The 14411-nt window shown below is 39.1% G+C and overlaps 1 protein-coding gene and 1 long non-coding RNA gene across 4 annotated transcripts in view; both read right to left on the bottom strand.

The window, feature by feature from the left end:
- The window catches only part of CABCOCO1 (ciliary associated calcium binding coiled-coil 1), a 114535-nt gene extending 104760 nt beyond the window's left edge, over positions 1-9775 (bottom strand). For all 3 annotated transcript variants that reach the window (XM_062214683.1, XM_062214682.1, XM_062214684.1), the window contains exons 1-2: positions 9690-9775; positions 84-187 (exon numbers count right to left, since the gene is read on the bottom strand). In XM_062214683.1, the coding sequence (XP_062070667.1) occupies positions 84-187; positions 9690-9770 (185 nt within the window). In that variant the 5' untranslated portion in view covers positions 9771-9775. The remainder of the gene's footprint in view (positions 1-83; positions 188-9689) is intronic.
- A 3958-nt stretch (positions 9776-13733) lies between these two features.
- The window catches only part of LOC133776018 (uncharacterized), a 548830-nt gene continuing 548152 nt past the window's right edge, over positions 13734-14411 (bottom strand). Inside the window, exon 4 of the long non-coding RNA XR_009868332.1 lies at positions 13734-13895. This is a non-coding gene — a long non-coding RNA (uncharacterized LOC133776018). The remainder of the gene's footprint in view (positions 13896-14411) is intronic.

Raw genomic sequence — 14411 nt, 5'->3', positions numbered from 1 at the left:
AAATATGTATTAATATATCATATTGACTTATAGGTGCAGAACTACAACTGTCCTATATTTGATTGTAATATTGATGTGCTTACGCTTGAACTCCAGCTGCGTCCTCAGTTAGCAAATCAGTGATTTGAGCAACTGAAAGAAAATCTGGAGACAGAATCTTCTCATGCTCCTGGAATTCATCATCTCTCTAGAAAAAAAAAGTGGCATGAGTTATTTTAATCATGTTTTACTTATTAAAAACAATGATACCAAATTTTCTTTTTTTTTTTTAAGATTTATCTTATTTATTTAAAAGGCATGGCTAGAGAGAGAGAGAAAGAGAGAATCTTATCTGCTGGTTCACTCCCCAAATGGCTGCAACAGCCAAGGCTGGGACAGGCCAAAGCCAGGAACCAGAACTTCATCTGGGTCTCCCACATGGGTAGCAGGGGTCCAAGTACTTGGTCCACCTTCCACTGCTTTACCAGGCACATTAGCGGGGAGCTAGATGGGAAGTGGAGCTGCCTAGACTCAAACTAGCATCCACATGGGATGTAAGTGTTGCAGGCAGCACTTTAACCCATTATGCCATAGCAGCGGCCCCCAAGTTTGTTTTTCTTGTGGTCTAGTTGTTGTCAGGAAAAAATTAAAAACAATAGTCTCTTAGATAAGCATGTCTCTTTTCCACTTTTAAGTAATGGTACCTTTCCTCTGAAAATACAAGTGGCTGGTAGATCTATTTTTGGAGTATATGGGAAGTGGGTGATGGTTTTCAATTCTACAACTATTTATTGAATATCTACATATTCATCCTTGAACTTGGGACTTAAGAGGAGGTAAAGACAAGCAGGAGATCCTTGCTAACCTCCAGAAACTTAGTATCTAGTGAGAGCAATAAACAAAATTGTCTTTAAAATTAAAAAAAGAGAACATGGTAGGAGTGGCACAATAAATGTGGCTTTCATTCTAAAAGGAGGGACAAGGACAAGGATAGGACAAAGAAAATTTAAAGAGGAGGTCCAGAAATGGGTGTTCAGGATCAATATGGCCAATGCTCCAGGTGAATGAATCTGTAACACTACTGTAACCAAGACAGAACCGTTAGGGACATGTTCTGGAAATGTCAAGCAGTTCACAGTTCACCGTGATATGACCATGGGGCTAACTGAACTTAGGTAGGAAGTGGGCATTCTAAGCAAATTGTAGAAGAATTTGATGATTCAACATTACTTACTGGGTGCTCACAAAGTACAAGATATTGTGCAGGTACTCTTCAGAGCATAACCTGCACAACTGTACATGACACCTCTGTTACACCAAGAGAAACAGGGCTGGAAGGTGATGCTAGTTTCACAAAGGCAAGATGGCGAGTTTTATTTCAGTGGTAGAGTTTAAGACAAACTGCAGATAGCAAAGAAGAGATGTTTAGAGGTCAGTTAGAAATGCTGAAGTCAGAAAACTCAAGCTTAAAGATGCTGATTTAGGACTCAACTGCAAGTGCAAGAATGGATGAGATTGTCCTAATCCAGAGCATGAAGAGAACAGCTGTGAATGGAATATGGAAGGGGATACTAAGAACTACACAAAAATCAAGGATTGTAGGATTTGGGAACACAAGCAGTCAAATGTTTTTCAATTCAATAAATAATTATTGAGTCTTCCAGGTGAATGGGTTCCAATAAATAAGAACATCAAGCGTATTGTTTGTGATAGTTGACCATAACGTGTTCCAAATTTTCCTTACTCTTTTTCAAGATCAGAAAAACAGAAAACCTAATACTTCATTGACATAATATCCACCATATAATATTATTATATTTTTATTTTTAAAAGCCTAGTTTAGAAATAAAATACACTATAGAAATAGCCATATTTGTACTGTAGGATGAGTAAGTTAAACTAAACTAGGTCACACTATTAAATTATAAATTCATTAGGAAAAAATGTTGTAGTACTTAATTTAATTTCTTGCAACTAGTAGGCTTTAAAATACTTGTAAATTGAATTAATTGCACTCAGTCTTTACATAAGTTAGTATTTTGTTCCACAATATATGGACAACACATTTGTTTAAGTGTCTTTTGGTTATATACATTTTTTTGTTAGCGGTAACATACGATTATTTCTATACTGTCAATTCCATTAGATTGTAAATTCCTTAGAGACAATCATTCCATCTTTTACTTCTTTTCAAAATTCTGAAGATCCTGATATGTCAACACAGGTTGCTAACGGGTGGTCTGAATTCATTCTCATCACATGGTGACATTTTTAGATGGTAGAGCACGATGAAGGCAGATCTTATAGAAGCCTCAGATCTCACAGTGGTTTGACTACTGATTAATTTTATGACTTAAGGCAAGTCGTTTTAACCTAAATTTGGATTCATATTAAAAATCATTTAATATGTTTTAATACACACAAGATTGCTGTCATTATTAATAATGAATAAAGATACACATGAAAAGCGAATTACAAAGACATTCAGATCAATTTATTTGATTTGAAAAATCTCTGGATAGGGAAAAGTAGGTCACACAAGAATTATATGAAAGAGAATACAATTATCATAACCTCTTGGATAAGAATAAGTCTTGCTAACATGCCTAATATTAGCGCCTCATTTTTTTACTGAAGCAGTGCAAGCTTAAGATGATCACCTGGGTGTTTTTCTTTTGTCTTATATTGTATTACTGGACCCATTGTTAAGGAGATCTCTTTGTTTTTGTGTTGCTTTGCATTAGAAAGAATACTAGGTGGCCAAAAATCTTTACTCTTTCAACAAGTACATTCTGATTTGTAAAAATTGTAATAGAAAATTCATCAGTAAAATTAAAAAAAGGGATATGTAATTATGGCTTTCTCTGTAAAATTACATCTCCAACTAGGAAAATATGTAAGCTAAACTGCACTGCAAACTCATTTTATTCCACCACCTGGTGGATTTGAGCAGCTATTCCAAGAGCAATAAATTGTAAACCTGGTATTATTTGTCAGATCATCTTGCCTTTAATTTTCTCCCCTCTAATGCCACATAAACTTCCCACATTTGTCCAAGGAGTCCTCAAAAACATCATTAAAAATGCACATTATCTTTTAATTTCATTTTCACACAAACGTTTTAGAAGTACCCCCGGATATGATTTTTTTCTAGAATGTGAGATTTCAGAGGCAGCTTTGTATCTACAGTGCTTTATATAAAAAAAGATTCTTAAGAAATGCTTATTTCAAAAAGTAACAGATTTCACCAAAGATTACAAAGAGGGCTTTCCTAGTCACAGAGAAATTCAGCCTGGTGTAGAAAGTCCAGATTTCGAAAGGCTTTTATCAAGCCTGAAAATAAATGAATTAAGATGCAGTGCTGTATTGAGTTATGTTGCAGCCTGAGGTAAAAAGGAAAATCAGTAACACTGATCCTGTCTTTATTTAAAATTTTGATCCACCATGGATTTTTGTATTGATGTTCATTTTTAAGGTATTGCATTAAATTGTAATTTGTCTGGATTATAGGAATTCTCCTTAAATCTTCGTGCCCAAAGTGAGTCTTGCTATGGAGCCAATTAAGAAAAAAGGACAAGAAAAGGAAGGAAATAAATGAAATAATAATAAAATAAAAGCAAGAAGTGATGATTTAATGAGCAAAATAAGCGAACCTTGGCTAATATGAATAAGGAATAAAGAAAATAAGTACATGACACATTAAGTATAAATGCATTTGAAAATGTCAAAGAAATTAATGATTTCCTGGGAAAATGTAAGTTATCAAACAGGAGAAACTGAACTTGACCAAACATGAACTCAACTGGAAGTTTACTTTTTACAAACATGTCAGATGAATTTCTGTCTAATAGTTAAAACCACATAAATTCTGCACTAGTCTAATAATTACTATAGAGTTTAGTTTTTAAGAAGTCCATATAGTCTACACACAAACCCCTAAACTGACCAAATTTATTACTAATTACTAATAAATTCAGATGTAAAAATTGTAATTAAAATAGATCCTAGAAAATTTTATCAGGCAATGTACTAAAAGAATAATAAGCTTATCGTTAATAGGATTAATTTGAGAGATTCAAGGCTGGATCATCATTAACAGCTCTAACACAATTTTATGTCAAATTAAATTACACAAATTATGATTATATAAATAAATAATAAACAAGCACTTTATAGATCCAGCAGAAAAGCTCTCTGTGAAATGCAAATAGAAAAATATTTTAAACATGAGGAAGATTATTTGCCAAAATCAATAGCAATTATCATGGATGGTGATGGTGAAATACTAAAGTCATTTTTATGAAAACCAGGAAGTATAAAGGGATTCTGACTAGCAACATTATTGCAATTCAACCCACTATAGAGGTTCTAATAGAATAAGGAAATTAAATATTTGGCTTAAATATTAAACATGAGGAAATAAACAATCTTTATTTGAAGACTGTATGATTGCATACCTAAGAAACCTGACAGTGTACTAACATTACTTCAGTTAAAAAAAAAATTGGCAAGATGATTTATATGAGCATAACATAAATATATAAAAGCCAGTTACTGGGGCTGGCATTGTGATGTAGCCAGTTGAGTTTCAACACGAGATCCCCACATTCCACATGGGCACTGGTTTGCGTCTCAGTTGTTGCACTTCCAATCTTGCTCCCTGCTAACGCACCTGGAAAAGAAGCAGAGGATGGCCCAAGATCCTGAAACTCAGATGAAGCTTTTGGCTTTGGTCTGGCACAGTCCTGGCCGTTGTAGCCATTTAGGAAGTGAACCAGCAGATGGAAGATCTCTTTCTGTCTCTCCCTCTCTCTCTGAAACTTTGCCTTTCAAATAAATAATTAAATACCTGGGGGAAAAAAGTCAAATGCTTTTCTTTCTATAAGACATTAATTAGAAATGGAAATGGGAAAATTGATTTGGTTATAAACATAATAGGAAAGAAAACTTCCTAGAGGAATCTTTCCAAATTACATTTTAAAGCTGAATATAAAATGGTATGATATTGACACAAGAATGGAGAAGGTTGTCGATGGACAATAAAGGTTCCAAAAAGTTGTTTTGTAAACATAAACAAGGGGACTTTAAAGAGTTCATGGAAACTGGAATTCAAAGATATTTATTTTGGTGCAAAAATTTTTTGAAATCCAAACTTTTTTTTTATAATATTCATTTCCATGAACTTTCTGAAGACCTCTTGTATATGTGCACATGTGTATATATACATAAAATCTGAGAACAAAAATTACGTATATACATATCATATATATGATACACATATGTACATTCTTGTATTCTCTAATCTCTTCCCCTGATTATTTTGTCCATTCTCATATACACCCATGTATATGTAAAATGTGATGGCAACAGTCAGTCCCTTCTCAATGGCTTAATAAATGAAGCTAATGTAATTGGTGACTCACCTCTAAAAGGAAACAAAATTAGATCCTCATTTCAAATACCCAAAATACATTTATTAAAAATTAAGTCTAGGCCCGTGCCATGGCTCACTTGGCTAATCCTCCGCCTGTTGCCTGGCACCCTGGGTTCTACTCCCGGTTGGGGCACGGGGTACTAGTCCCGGTTGCTCCTCTTCCAGTCCAGCTCAATGTTGTGGCCCGGGAAGGCAGTGGAGGATGGCCCAAGTGCTTAGGTCCCTGCACCCACATGGGAGACCGGGAAGGCAGTGGAGGATGGCCCAAGTGCTTAGGTCCCTGCACCCACATGGGAGACCGGGAGGAAGCACTGGGCTCCGGGCTTCGGATCGGCGCAGAGCACCAGCCGTAGCAGCCATTAGGGGAGTGAACCAATGGAAGGAAGACCCTTCTCTCTCTCACTGTCTATAACTCTGTCAAATAAAAGAAAATTAAGTCTAGACTTAATAGAGACTTTAGTAAAATAAAACTTTTTTTAAAAAATGATTTATTTATTTATTTATTTACTTGAAAGGCAGAGTTACAGAGAGGCAGCGAGAGAGAGAGAGAGAGAGAGAGAGAGAGAGAGAGAGGTCTTCTATCTGCTAGTTCACTCCCTGAATGGCAGCAACAGCCAGAGCTGAGCCGATCCACAACCAGGAGCCAGGAGCGTCCTCCAGGTCTCTCACATGGGTATAGGGGCCTAATGACTTGGGCCACCCTCCAGTGCTTTCTCAGGCCACAGCAGAGAGCTGGATCAGAAGTGGAGCAGCCATGACTTGGACTGGCATCCATATGGGATGCTAGCACTGCAGGCAGTGGCTTTACCGCTATGCCACAGTGCTGGGCTTAAAACTTTAAATATTAGCAAAAGATTGAAGATGATTTGTTCTGTGCTACCTGAAGGATAATATGGAAGACAGAGAAAGACAAAGATTTTTAAAACAAGGCAGCTCTGAGACAAATGGTGAGAGGCAAGATAAGCCTAAATGTTTGTTACTATTGCCAAGCCCACAGCTAGTAGTTGCCATAGGTTCTCAGTGTCTGCTAAATACTAGTACTAGATACTAACATTTTGAGATGCATTATCACTTTCTTCTCAAAAATATTTTAAGAGACTTTTATTTACATCATCCCATAGCCTACAGGTTGACTATACTATGTAGTCACTATGTGTTTATTAATTCAATCATATTGAATTATTCATAATTTCAATAAATACTTCCTGAATGACATTGAAATTACAAAAACCTAATCATTTTGTTCCTCAACTTGAGCCCAAGTTTTCTCACTAATCGTCCAATGATGGAGTTGAGTCTGTTTCCTATACTCTGTAGGAACCATTTAGTGTACAGAAAATTGTCTACTGCTGTCTCCTGCACACATTGACTATCTCTATGATAAGTAACACCAGCTTTCTATTCAAGATTAGATGTGCTCTTGTCTTTATAAAGCCCTGAGTATACGGAGTAAATGTCACATATTAAGAGAGGTGATAACAATTTAACAGGTATCATTCAGAAGAAGCAATTGGGAAATAATAATTTCCATTTTCTATTAGGACACTGATGTGAATTGAAGTATATTTCTTTTTAAAATTTATTATTTTCATTTTATTTGAAAGAGACTGAAAGAGAGAGAGAGAGAAAGAGAGAGGGAGAAACAGAGAGAGACTGAGAGAGAATAAAGAAAGAGATCTTTCACCACCGGTTCACTCCCCAAGTGCCCACAGCCCACAGTGGCTAGGATGGGCCAGGCAATAGCTAGGAGCCTGGAATTCAATCCTGAGTCTCCCACCTGCATAGCAGGGACTCAAGTAGTTGAGCCATCACCTGCTTTTTCCAGAATGTGTGTTGGCAGGAAACTGATCAGAATAAAAGGAACTGGGGCTTGAACTAGGTACTCCTATTTACTACTTAAGTGATTATATTTCCCAAATAACATTTTTGAATATATTAAGAAAGTCAGTTTATGAACAAACTATCAATAGAAGATTGATCACTGAATTCTAAGTATGCATGTATAAACTCTTTTCATTTACACATCTATACATAGGAAACATTTATTTTCAGATTTTTGTCATTTTCTCTGTTTTTAAGTATTTATACCAAATGTCTCTCAAACGTCGGGCCTTATCTTTTAAAGGGATGCTTATTACTAAAGACTCTGGAATGCTCAATTCATAATGCTGGCAAGCCAAACTAATGCAATGTCACAGACAAAATTATTTCCCTGGCTATGCATCTACTGTCTGCTTGTTCACAGAGTAGATGTTAGTTTAGATTACCACCTTTCCTGGCATACGTCAGACCACCCATGATTATAATTACAGTCATTATCACAGTTTTTCAAATGCTTACTATGTGATTGGGTTAATCATTTTTATTCTATATTTTGGCCACAAACAACAAATGGGAAACCTTAGACTACTGGAAGCCTATGCTTTATTTCTGATATATTCGGCAGGAAAAGAAATATTACAGTACTGCTTGGCTCAGCTGACTAGTGGTCTACTGGCTAAGTCAATTTGGAAACAGAATTTATTAGAAATGACCCCATAAGGGACTAGGTCCCAGGGGATCAACTCTGAAAGATTGGGATCTGAGAAAAACCTTTCTGCACCTAACTAAAAAGCTGTAGCCTTGGGAACAGACTACAAGAGAGGGTCTTGCGGTCTTTTCCCTAGAACTTCTGAAATCCCCAGTCAGCACAAATGAGTGGCAGGCAGGGCCCATCATTCTAATAAATGACAGAGCTCTAAAGAGCAACTGTCTGCTCCATGGACTACAGGAACTTTGTTTTCACAGAATGGAAAACAGAATTTTCACCATGCAGCATTATTAACGTGTTATCTTGGGCAAATGAGTACTGAAAAGTGAGTCCAAATTACAACGTGATTTTCCCTATTATAAAAAACTCAGGATACTGAGAATAACATGAGTTGTGTGTCAAAGAGAATACCTGGTCCTCCAAGAAGTTAGCAAATATACAAGCTGACAGTCCTGAGGTGGTAGATAATCATCTAGGGTCTCTTTTCTGTGAATCATGAAACATCTTTACAATTTTTAAAATATATACGGTTTTCTTTTAATGTAAGTGCAAATTCATTAATACCCCAAATTATCAGTCTTCTAAGAAAGACAACATCTACTTGGATAAGTATGTTTATGTATACACTGACAACTGTGCATTATTCTAAGTTTTTGTATGTGTTTAAACAACACAATGTAATTGGGAAATTTCCTATGCTACCTTTGAAATGCTATTACTTACACCCCAGATCACAGGGGAGTAACTGGCTTCCTAACTGGTTTATCACATTACAATGTACTTTTAATGCATGCTAATTTCAAAAGGCTCATCTGAGCTTCCACATGCCCTCGTGGACTGCACACAGTTAAGGAGAGGGAGCTGCACCGGGAATAACGGCACATCTCTGATCCAGGCACAGAATTACTGGCTCTGTGTGTTTCTTTGCTTATAAAATTGCAGCTAATACTTGTCTTCTGCACAAAGAATGCTGTTTAGACTGACTGACATGGGAGCCAAGCAAAGCAATGTTAATTAAGGCACTGTTCACCTTCAAAGCCTTAAATAAACCAAAGAGGGAAGAAAACTTTTTAGGAACTGTAAGATAAGATTCAGTGCGTGAAGACCTAAACATTTTTGGCACTATCTGGCATGCAGATATGTTTGTTCTTTATTAAAATCTCAGATTATTAAGTGTATGAGTAGGGCTACCTAAAACCTATTTATTAGAGTTGGTTTGGGGAGACGCCTACAGAGAACAGAGAACACTTCTTTATGTTACCCAGGAGGTTACAGGGCTCCCAGGAGGTTAAATGACTTTTCTAAATGCACGTGGACTATGAGCAGCTTAATCACAAGGCCGGCTTTCACGCCGCTGTCCTTTGCCTTCTCTTAATACTGTATTTGTTCAGAGAAACGACACAAAAACATGAAGACCAAGCCCCGCCTTCTAACATTATTCAATCCATTACCAAGGAGCAGTTAGCATTTCTATGATGCCTTTTGGATAAGTCCCAAACAGGGACCGGTCCATTTTAAAGTGTGAGATCACTTTATATATTTTCCACTTAGGTAAAAACATGTGTCTGTGAGGTAATGTGGCTACAGAACTGTCGGGACCAAGACCTGATACCACTTAAAATTTCAAGCACAACCGCGCGCTGAGGCTGGACCCCGGAACTGTTCCTGCTCCCACCCCGGCCACCACCCCCGGCAGGACACCTGCCGCGTCGGGACCCAGGCCGCTAGGGCAAAGGGGCGGCGTACCTCCGACTCGGGCGTGGTTCCCGCGGGGGTCAACCCCAAGGGGGTCGTGCCCACAGGAGTCGGCCCCACAGACGTCGCCATGTTGTCTCCAGAGGGAAGCGGCCCTGGTCTCCTAGGCAACCGGGGTGGGGCCAGCGTCCCAGGGCCCCGGAACGGATCCCCGGAAAGCGGCTCCGGGATCTGGAGGCTGCGCCGGCCGGGGAAGTGGCTGGGGACGGGGCAGGAGGAGCTGGGGGCCAGGTGGGAGGCGGGCTGGGAGCTGTGAGTCGTCTGGTGGAGGCAGACTTGTGTGTGTGTGTGTGTGTGTATGAGAGGAGGCTGCTTGGATTTAAATAGCAGTAATTTATTTTTTTCAAGAGCGCTCCCCTCAGCTAGTTCACTCCCCAAATGCCATCAAAGACAGGGCGGGGTGGGGGGCATGCCAGGTCACGCACGTGGCTGACAGGAACCCAATTATTTGAGCTATCACCGCTGCCTTTTGGGGTCCACATTACCAGGTAGCTGGAATCGGGAGCCAGAGCCAGAAACCCCACCCAGAACAAGGCCCATCGTCCCAACCAAATAGGAGTCATTTAAATGAACTAGTATACGTGAAAGTGCCTAGTGCTGGCCGGCGCCACGGCTTACTTGGTTAATCCTCCGCCTGCGGCGCCGTCATCACCTATGGGCGCCAGGTTCTAGTCCTGGTTGCTCCTCTTCCAGTCCCGCTCTCTGCTGTGACTCAGGAATGGCCCCGGAGTGCAGTGGAGGATGGCCCAAGTGCTTGGGTACCTGCACCTGCATGGGAGACCAGGAGGAGGCACCTGGCTCCTGGCTTCGGATCAGCGCAGCTGTAACGGACATTGGGGGAGTGAACCAACAGCAAAGGAAGACCTTTCTCTCTGTCTCTCTCTCTCTCACTGTCCACTCTGCCTGTCAAAAAAAAAAAAAAAAAGTGCCTAGTGCTAGGTGACTTCAAGTTCTCCATCAATATTAAACTATTTTATTGGCACTTTGGTCATGGATTGATATCTGATATTGATATCTGATATTAAGCAATTATAGTCGTTTTCAAGATCTTATGATTGCATTGTGGCCATGTTTAAAAGGGAGAGAAATCTTATCTTTTAGAGACACCTACTGAACAATGTGGTAATGATAGTGAAATGATAAAAAGTCTGAGGGCACTGGAAACAAGTGAGGTAGAAAGATGAAGTTGGGTATCTAGGGGCTGGGATCCCGGTCAGTACTACTCTTTCTACTTTTTAAAAATTTTTTTAATTTTATTTTTTTGATAGGCAGAGTGCACAGTGAGAGAGAGAGACAGAGAGAAAGGTCTTCCTTTTGCCATTGGTTCTCCCCCAATGGCTGCTGTGGCCTGCGCACAGCTGCTGGTGCACAGCGCTGATCCGAAGCCAGGAGCCAGGTGCTTTTCCTGCTCTCCCATGGGGTGCAGAGCCCAAGCACTTGGGCCATCCTCCACTGCACTCCCTGGCCACAGCAGAGAGCTGGACTGGAAGAGGAGCAACTGGGACAGAACCCAGGGTGCCGGCGCCGCAGGCGGAGGATTAGCCTAGTGAGCCTGGCTCTACTTTTGTTATATGTGAACATTGCCATAGTGAAATTTCAAAAATGGGTATGTTTTGTGGCAGTATGAGTATTCTTGGCTTTTCTGGGAGATCAGTGCTGGCAATGAAAGTGAAATCCACCTGGCTTGTTAATTCTTGACTACACAGTGCTATGCAGGATGCTTACTGTCCGAACCAGGCGTTACTTAAGTGCTTCAGGTTCCCTATCTGTAAAGTGAGATAATAACAGTATTGACCTCAAAGCATCACTTTGAGGATGTAACAGGTTAATATGTATATGGAACTCTTTAGAACAGACACCTAGTAGTGGTCTGTAACTGTTTGATATTGGTCGTTTTTTGTTAGTAATGCGCTCTGACTTTCAATTTTTAGTGATTACCAGAGTTAATGCCAGAGCCACTACCTTCCAATTCATCACAATACTTAATGTTTTGTTTTGTTCTGATCTCTGCTGAAGAAATTGAAAATCATTGGTCACCTTCCAAGAGGTAAGACTGCTTCACATTCTTTCAATTTAGTGTTTGGTAAAGCAGTCAAGTATTTATTTCTTTAAATTGTAGTTCTAGTTCCCTCAAAGATCGAGTTATTTTGGGAGACGTTAATTGTTCTGCCATTTTTTGATAATTTTTAGCTTTCCTGGCCCCCTCTCAGGTTGTGGACTCCAGAACTAGGTGGAGTATTCCCATTAAGGATGAAATCAATCCTCACAGAAAAAAAGAATACTACCTTGGGGGGCAAGATATTATTACATAGAAATTCCAATTTTACTTCAATATATTTGCAATGTATTATAGAAGTCAGTTTTGAGGAGGTAATTTAATTTTGGGGGGCACAAAGTTTTTGCTCAGTAAAGAGTGGTGTAGAAAACCCCTTAGCTTGAAGGTTACTTTTAATTTGCACAAGTTGAAGCTGATTTTAGTTCACCACTCCTTTCACAGGGAGTTGCCAAGAAGAGATACAAATAACAGTAGGTGATCGACTTTTTCATGGAAAGGTCATTCAGTCTTCCTTTTCAAGTCTCTTTTGAAGGTAAAGGATTCTAACCAGTCTGCAAAATTCTACTTATTATCTTAGTTTATTGTTTTAGAGCTGAAAAAAAGGAAACATATGTATCTTGTAGTTTACCATTTTTTAAAAACCCTCTGACTTAGATCACAATAGAGTAACATGGAGTTGCTTGATATTATTATTTGATTAATCAGATTGACACCTGTTCCAATCTAGACACCTATAATCCTGTAGCTAGCACATTTTACTAATGGAATGAGCTTTTCTTGAAGAGGGGCATCTTCATAACTTTCCCAGTTCAATTATTGGATGGATATTTAAAACAAAGTACACTTTTAAGAACTAGATAAAAATTCAGGAAAGGGCTAGATGATTTTTGAAATTTTTTTGTTTATTTGAGAGAAGACTGAGAAGAAAGAAGGGAGGGAGGGAGGGAGGGAGGAAAAGAAAGAAAGAAAAAGAAACACTTTCATCTGCTGGTTTACTCCCTCAAATGCCTACAATCTTGGGGGTGAGCCAAGGCCAAAGCCAGGAGCTGGGAACACAACCCAGGTCTTCCAAAAGGGTGACAGGAGCCGTTACTGGAACCATCACTGCTGCATACTAGGGTCTTTATTAACAGGAAATTTGAGTCAGGGGCTGGAGCCAGGAGTCAAACTCAGGTATTACAGTGTAGGAAGTGGGCACCTTCGTAGCTAATGGCTGAACACTCACTCCCTGGAAGGTGTTAAATAATGTTAGTAAGGATATCAGTGCTCTCGTGTGACAATATGTGGTCAGCAGTACTGATGGTGAGAGCTATCTTCATGAGGTGGTTACACTTTTTGACTCTTCTCTTCATGGTTCCTGGCAACTGGCATATTTTAAGTATTAATGAGATTCTTCAACAATAAATCATATACTGTCCCTAATAAAATTAATGACACATTCATAGTTCAAACACTGATCCCTGAGATCTCTAATCCATTAAGTGATACCTATGTTTTTTTAAGAGGATCACACTAGAATAATTCCAATTTGTCCTTTAAATGTAAAATGTTACCTTAACAAAACACATTTAGGCATTGATATAGTAGTGTAAATTCATTCTAACAGTAACTAATTATTATTGGGCATCAAGTGGGGTAATGATTTCCAATACTCATATGGTAATATTTTTGACATTATTTATGTAATTTTCTTTCCCATCTCATTTTGGGTTCATTTGTTAGCCATTTTTTCTGTAGTCATTCATTTTACAGCTGATCCCTTCTGCTCTTCAGATGAAAATTCTGTCTTTTTGCAAGCCAGGAAATACTATCTTTTCCTAATCCAGAGATCTCTTTAAGATCATTTTGATTCCTATTTCATTCCTTCTTGGGCAACTCATTGAAAATGTAGTCTTCTACTCAATACCTCTCCATAACTACTCCATGCCTTTTATCAGTCTCTTACCTCGTTTGCTCTTCTAAAGCAATTCTCAGAAGCTTGGCCACTGGTTCCTGCCTTTTGTGTACGGACATCCTCTGTCTGTCATATCCACTCTCTGTCCTTCTCCATCTGGCCTTGTGCCCTGGAAGGCCAAGGTTTTTGGGCTCCATCGGCTGCATCTGCCACATTTGCTGTCCTCAGGCTTTTGGCTGGGTTTTGGCTATGCAAGAAGGAACAGTAAGAAGGAGGGTAGAAGAGTGAGATCAGGTCATTTATTTTCCCAGTTCCTTACTTGCAGGATAACAGTATTAACTGGATTCCTATTCAAAAGGTCCTCAAGGCCACAGCCTGTCCCTCAGTGTCTTTCCAATTACAGCTTTCTCTGGCTTGGGGTAACCATCTCTCTCCTTATCCCTTCACATCTAAGGATGATAATGGCTCCTCCTGCTGTTAGCCCTGGCATGCTGCACCATCCCCTGTGCTATTGTTTACAAAATTTTTGTCAGTTACTGTATTTGTGCCATCTGTTTCCTGATGGAATATTGACTGCTATCAGCAAAAAAAAAAATACCTCCAAAACTTTAAAAAGAAAGAGTAAGTCTGGCTTGATCAACACTATCGTTATTGCCTACCATTTAGTGGTTATGCATTGTGCATTGTCTGGAAGTGATTATGTGTACTGACTGTGGACGTCCTGAACAATTATCTAGTTAGGCTGCACGCCAGCCGCCCATAG

This window comes from Lepus europaeus, chromosome 17, assembly GCF_033115175.1.
Source record: "Lepus europaeus isolate LE1 chromosome 17, mLepTim1.pri, whole genome shotgun sequence".
NCBI classification, from domain to species: domain Eukaryota; kingdom Metazoa; phylum Chordata; class Mammalia; order Lagomorpha; family Leporidae; genus Lepus; species Lepus europaeus.
Note: the sequence above shows the minus strand (reverse complement) of the source record. Positions and strands in the feature narration are given on the sequence as shown.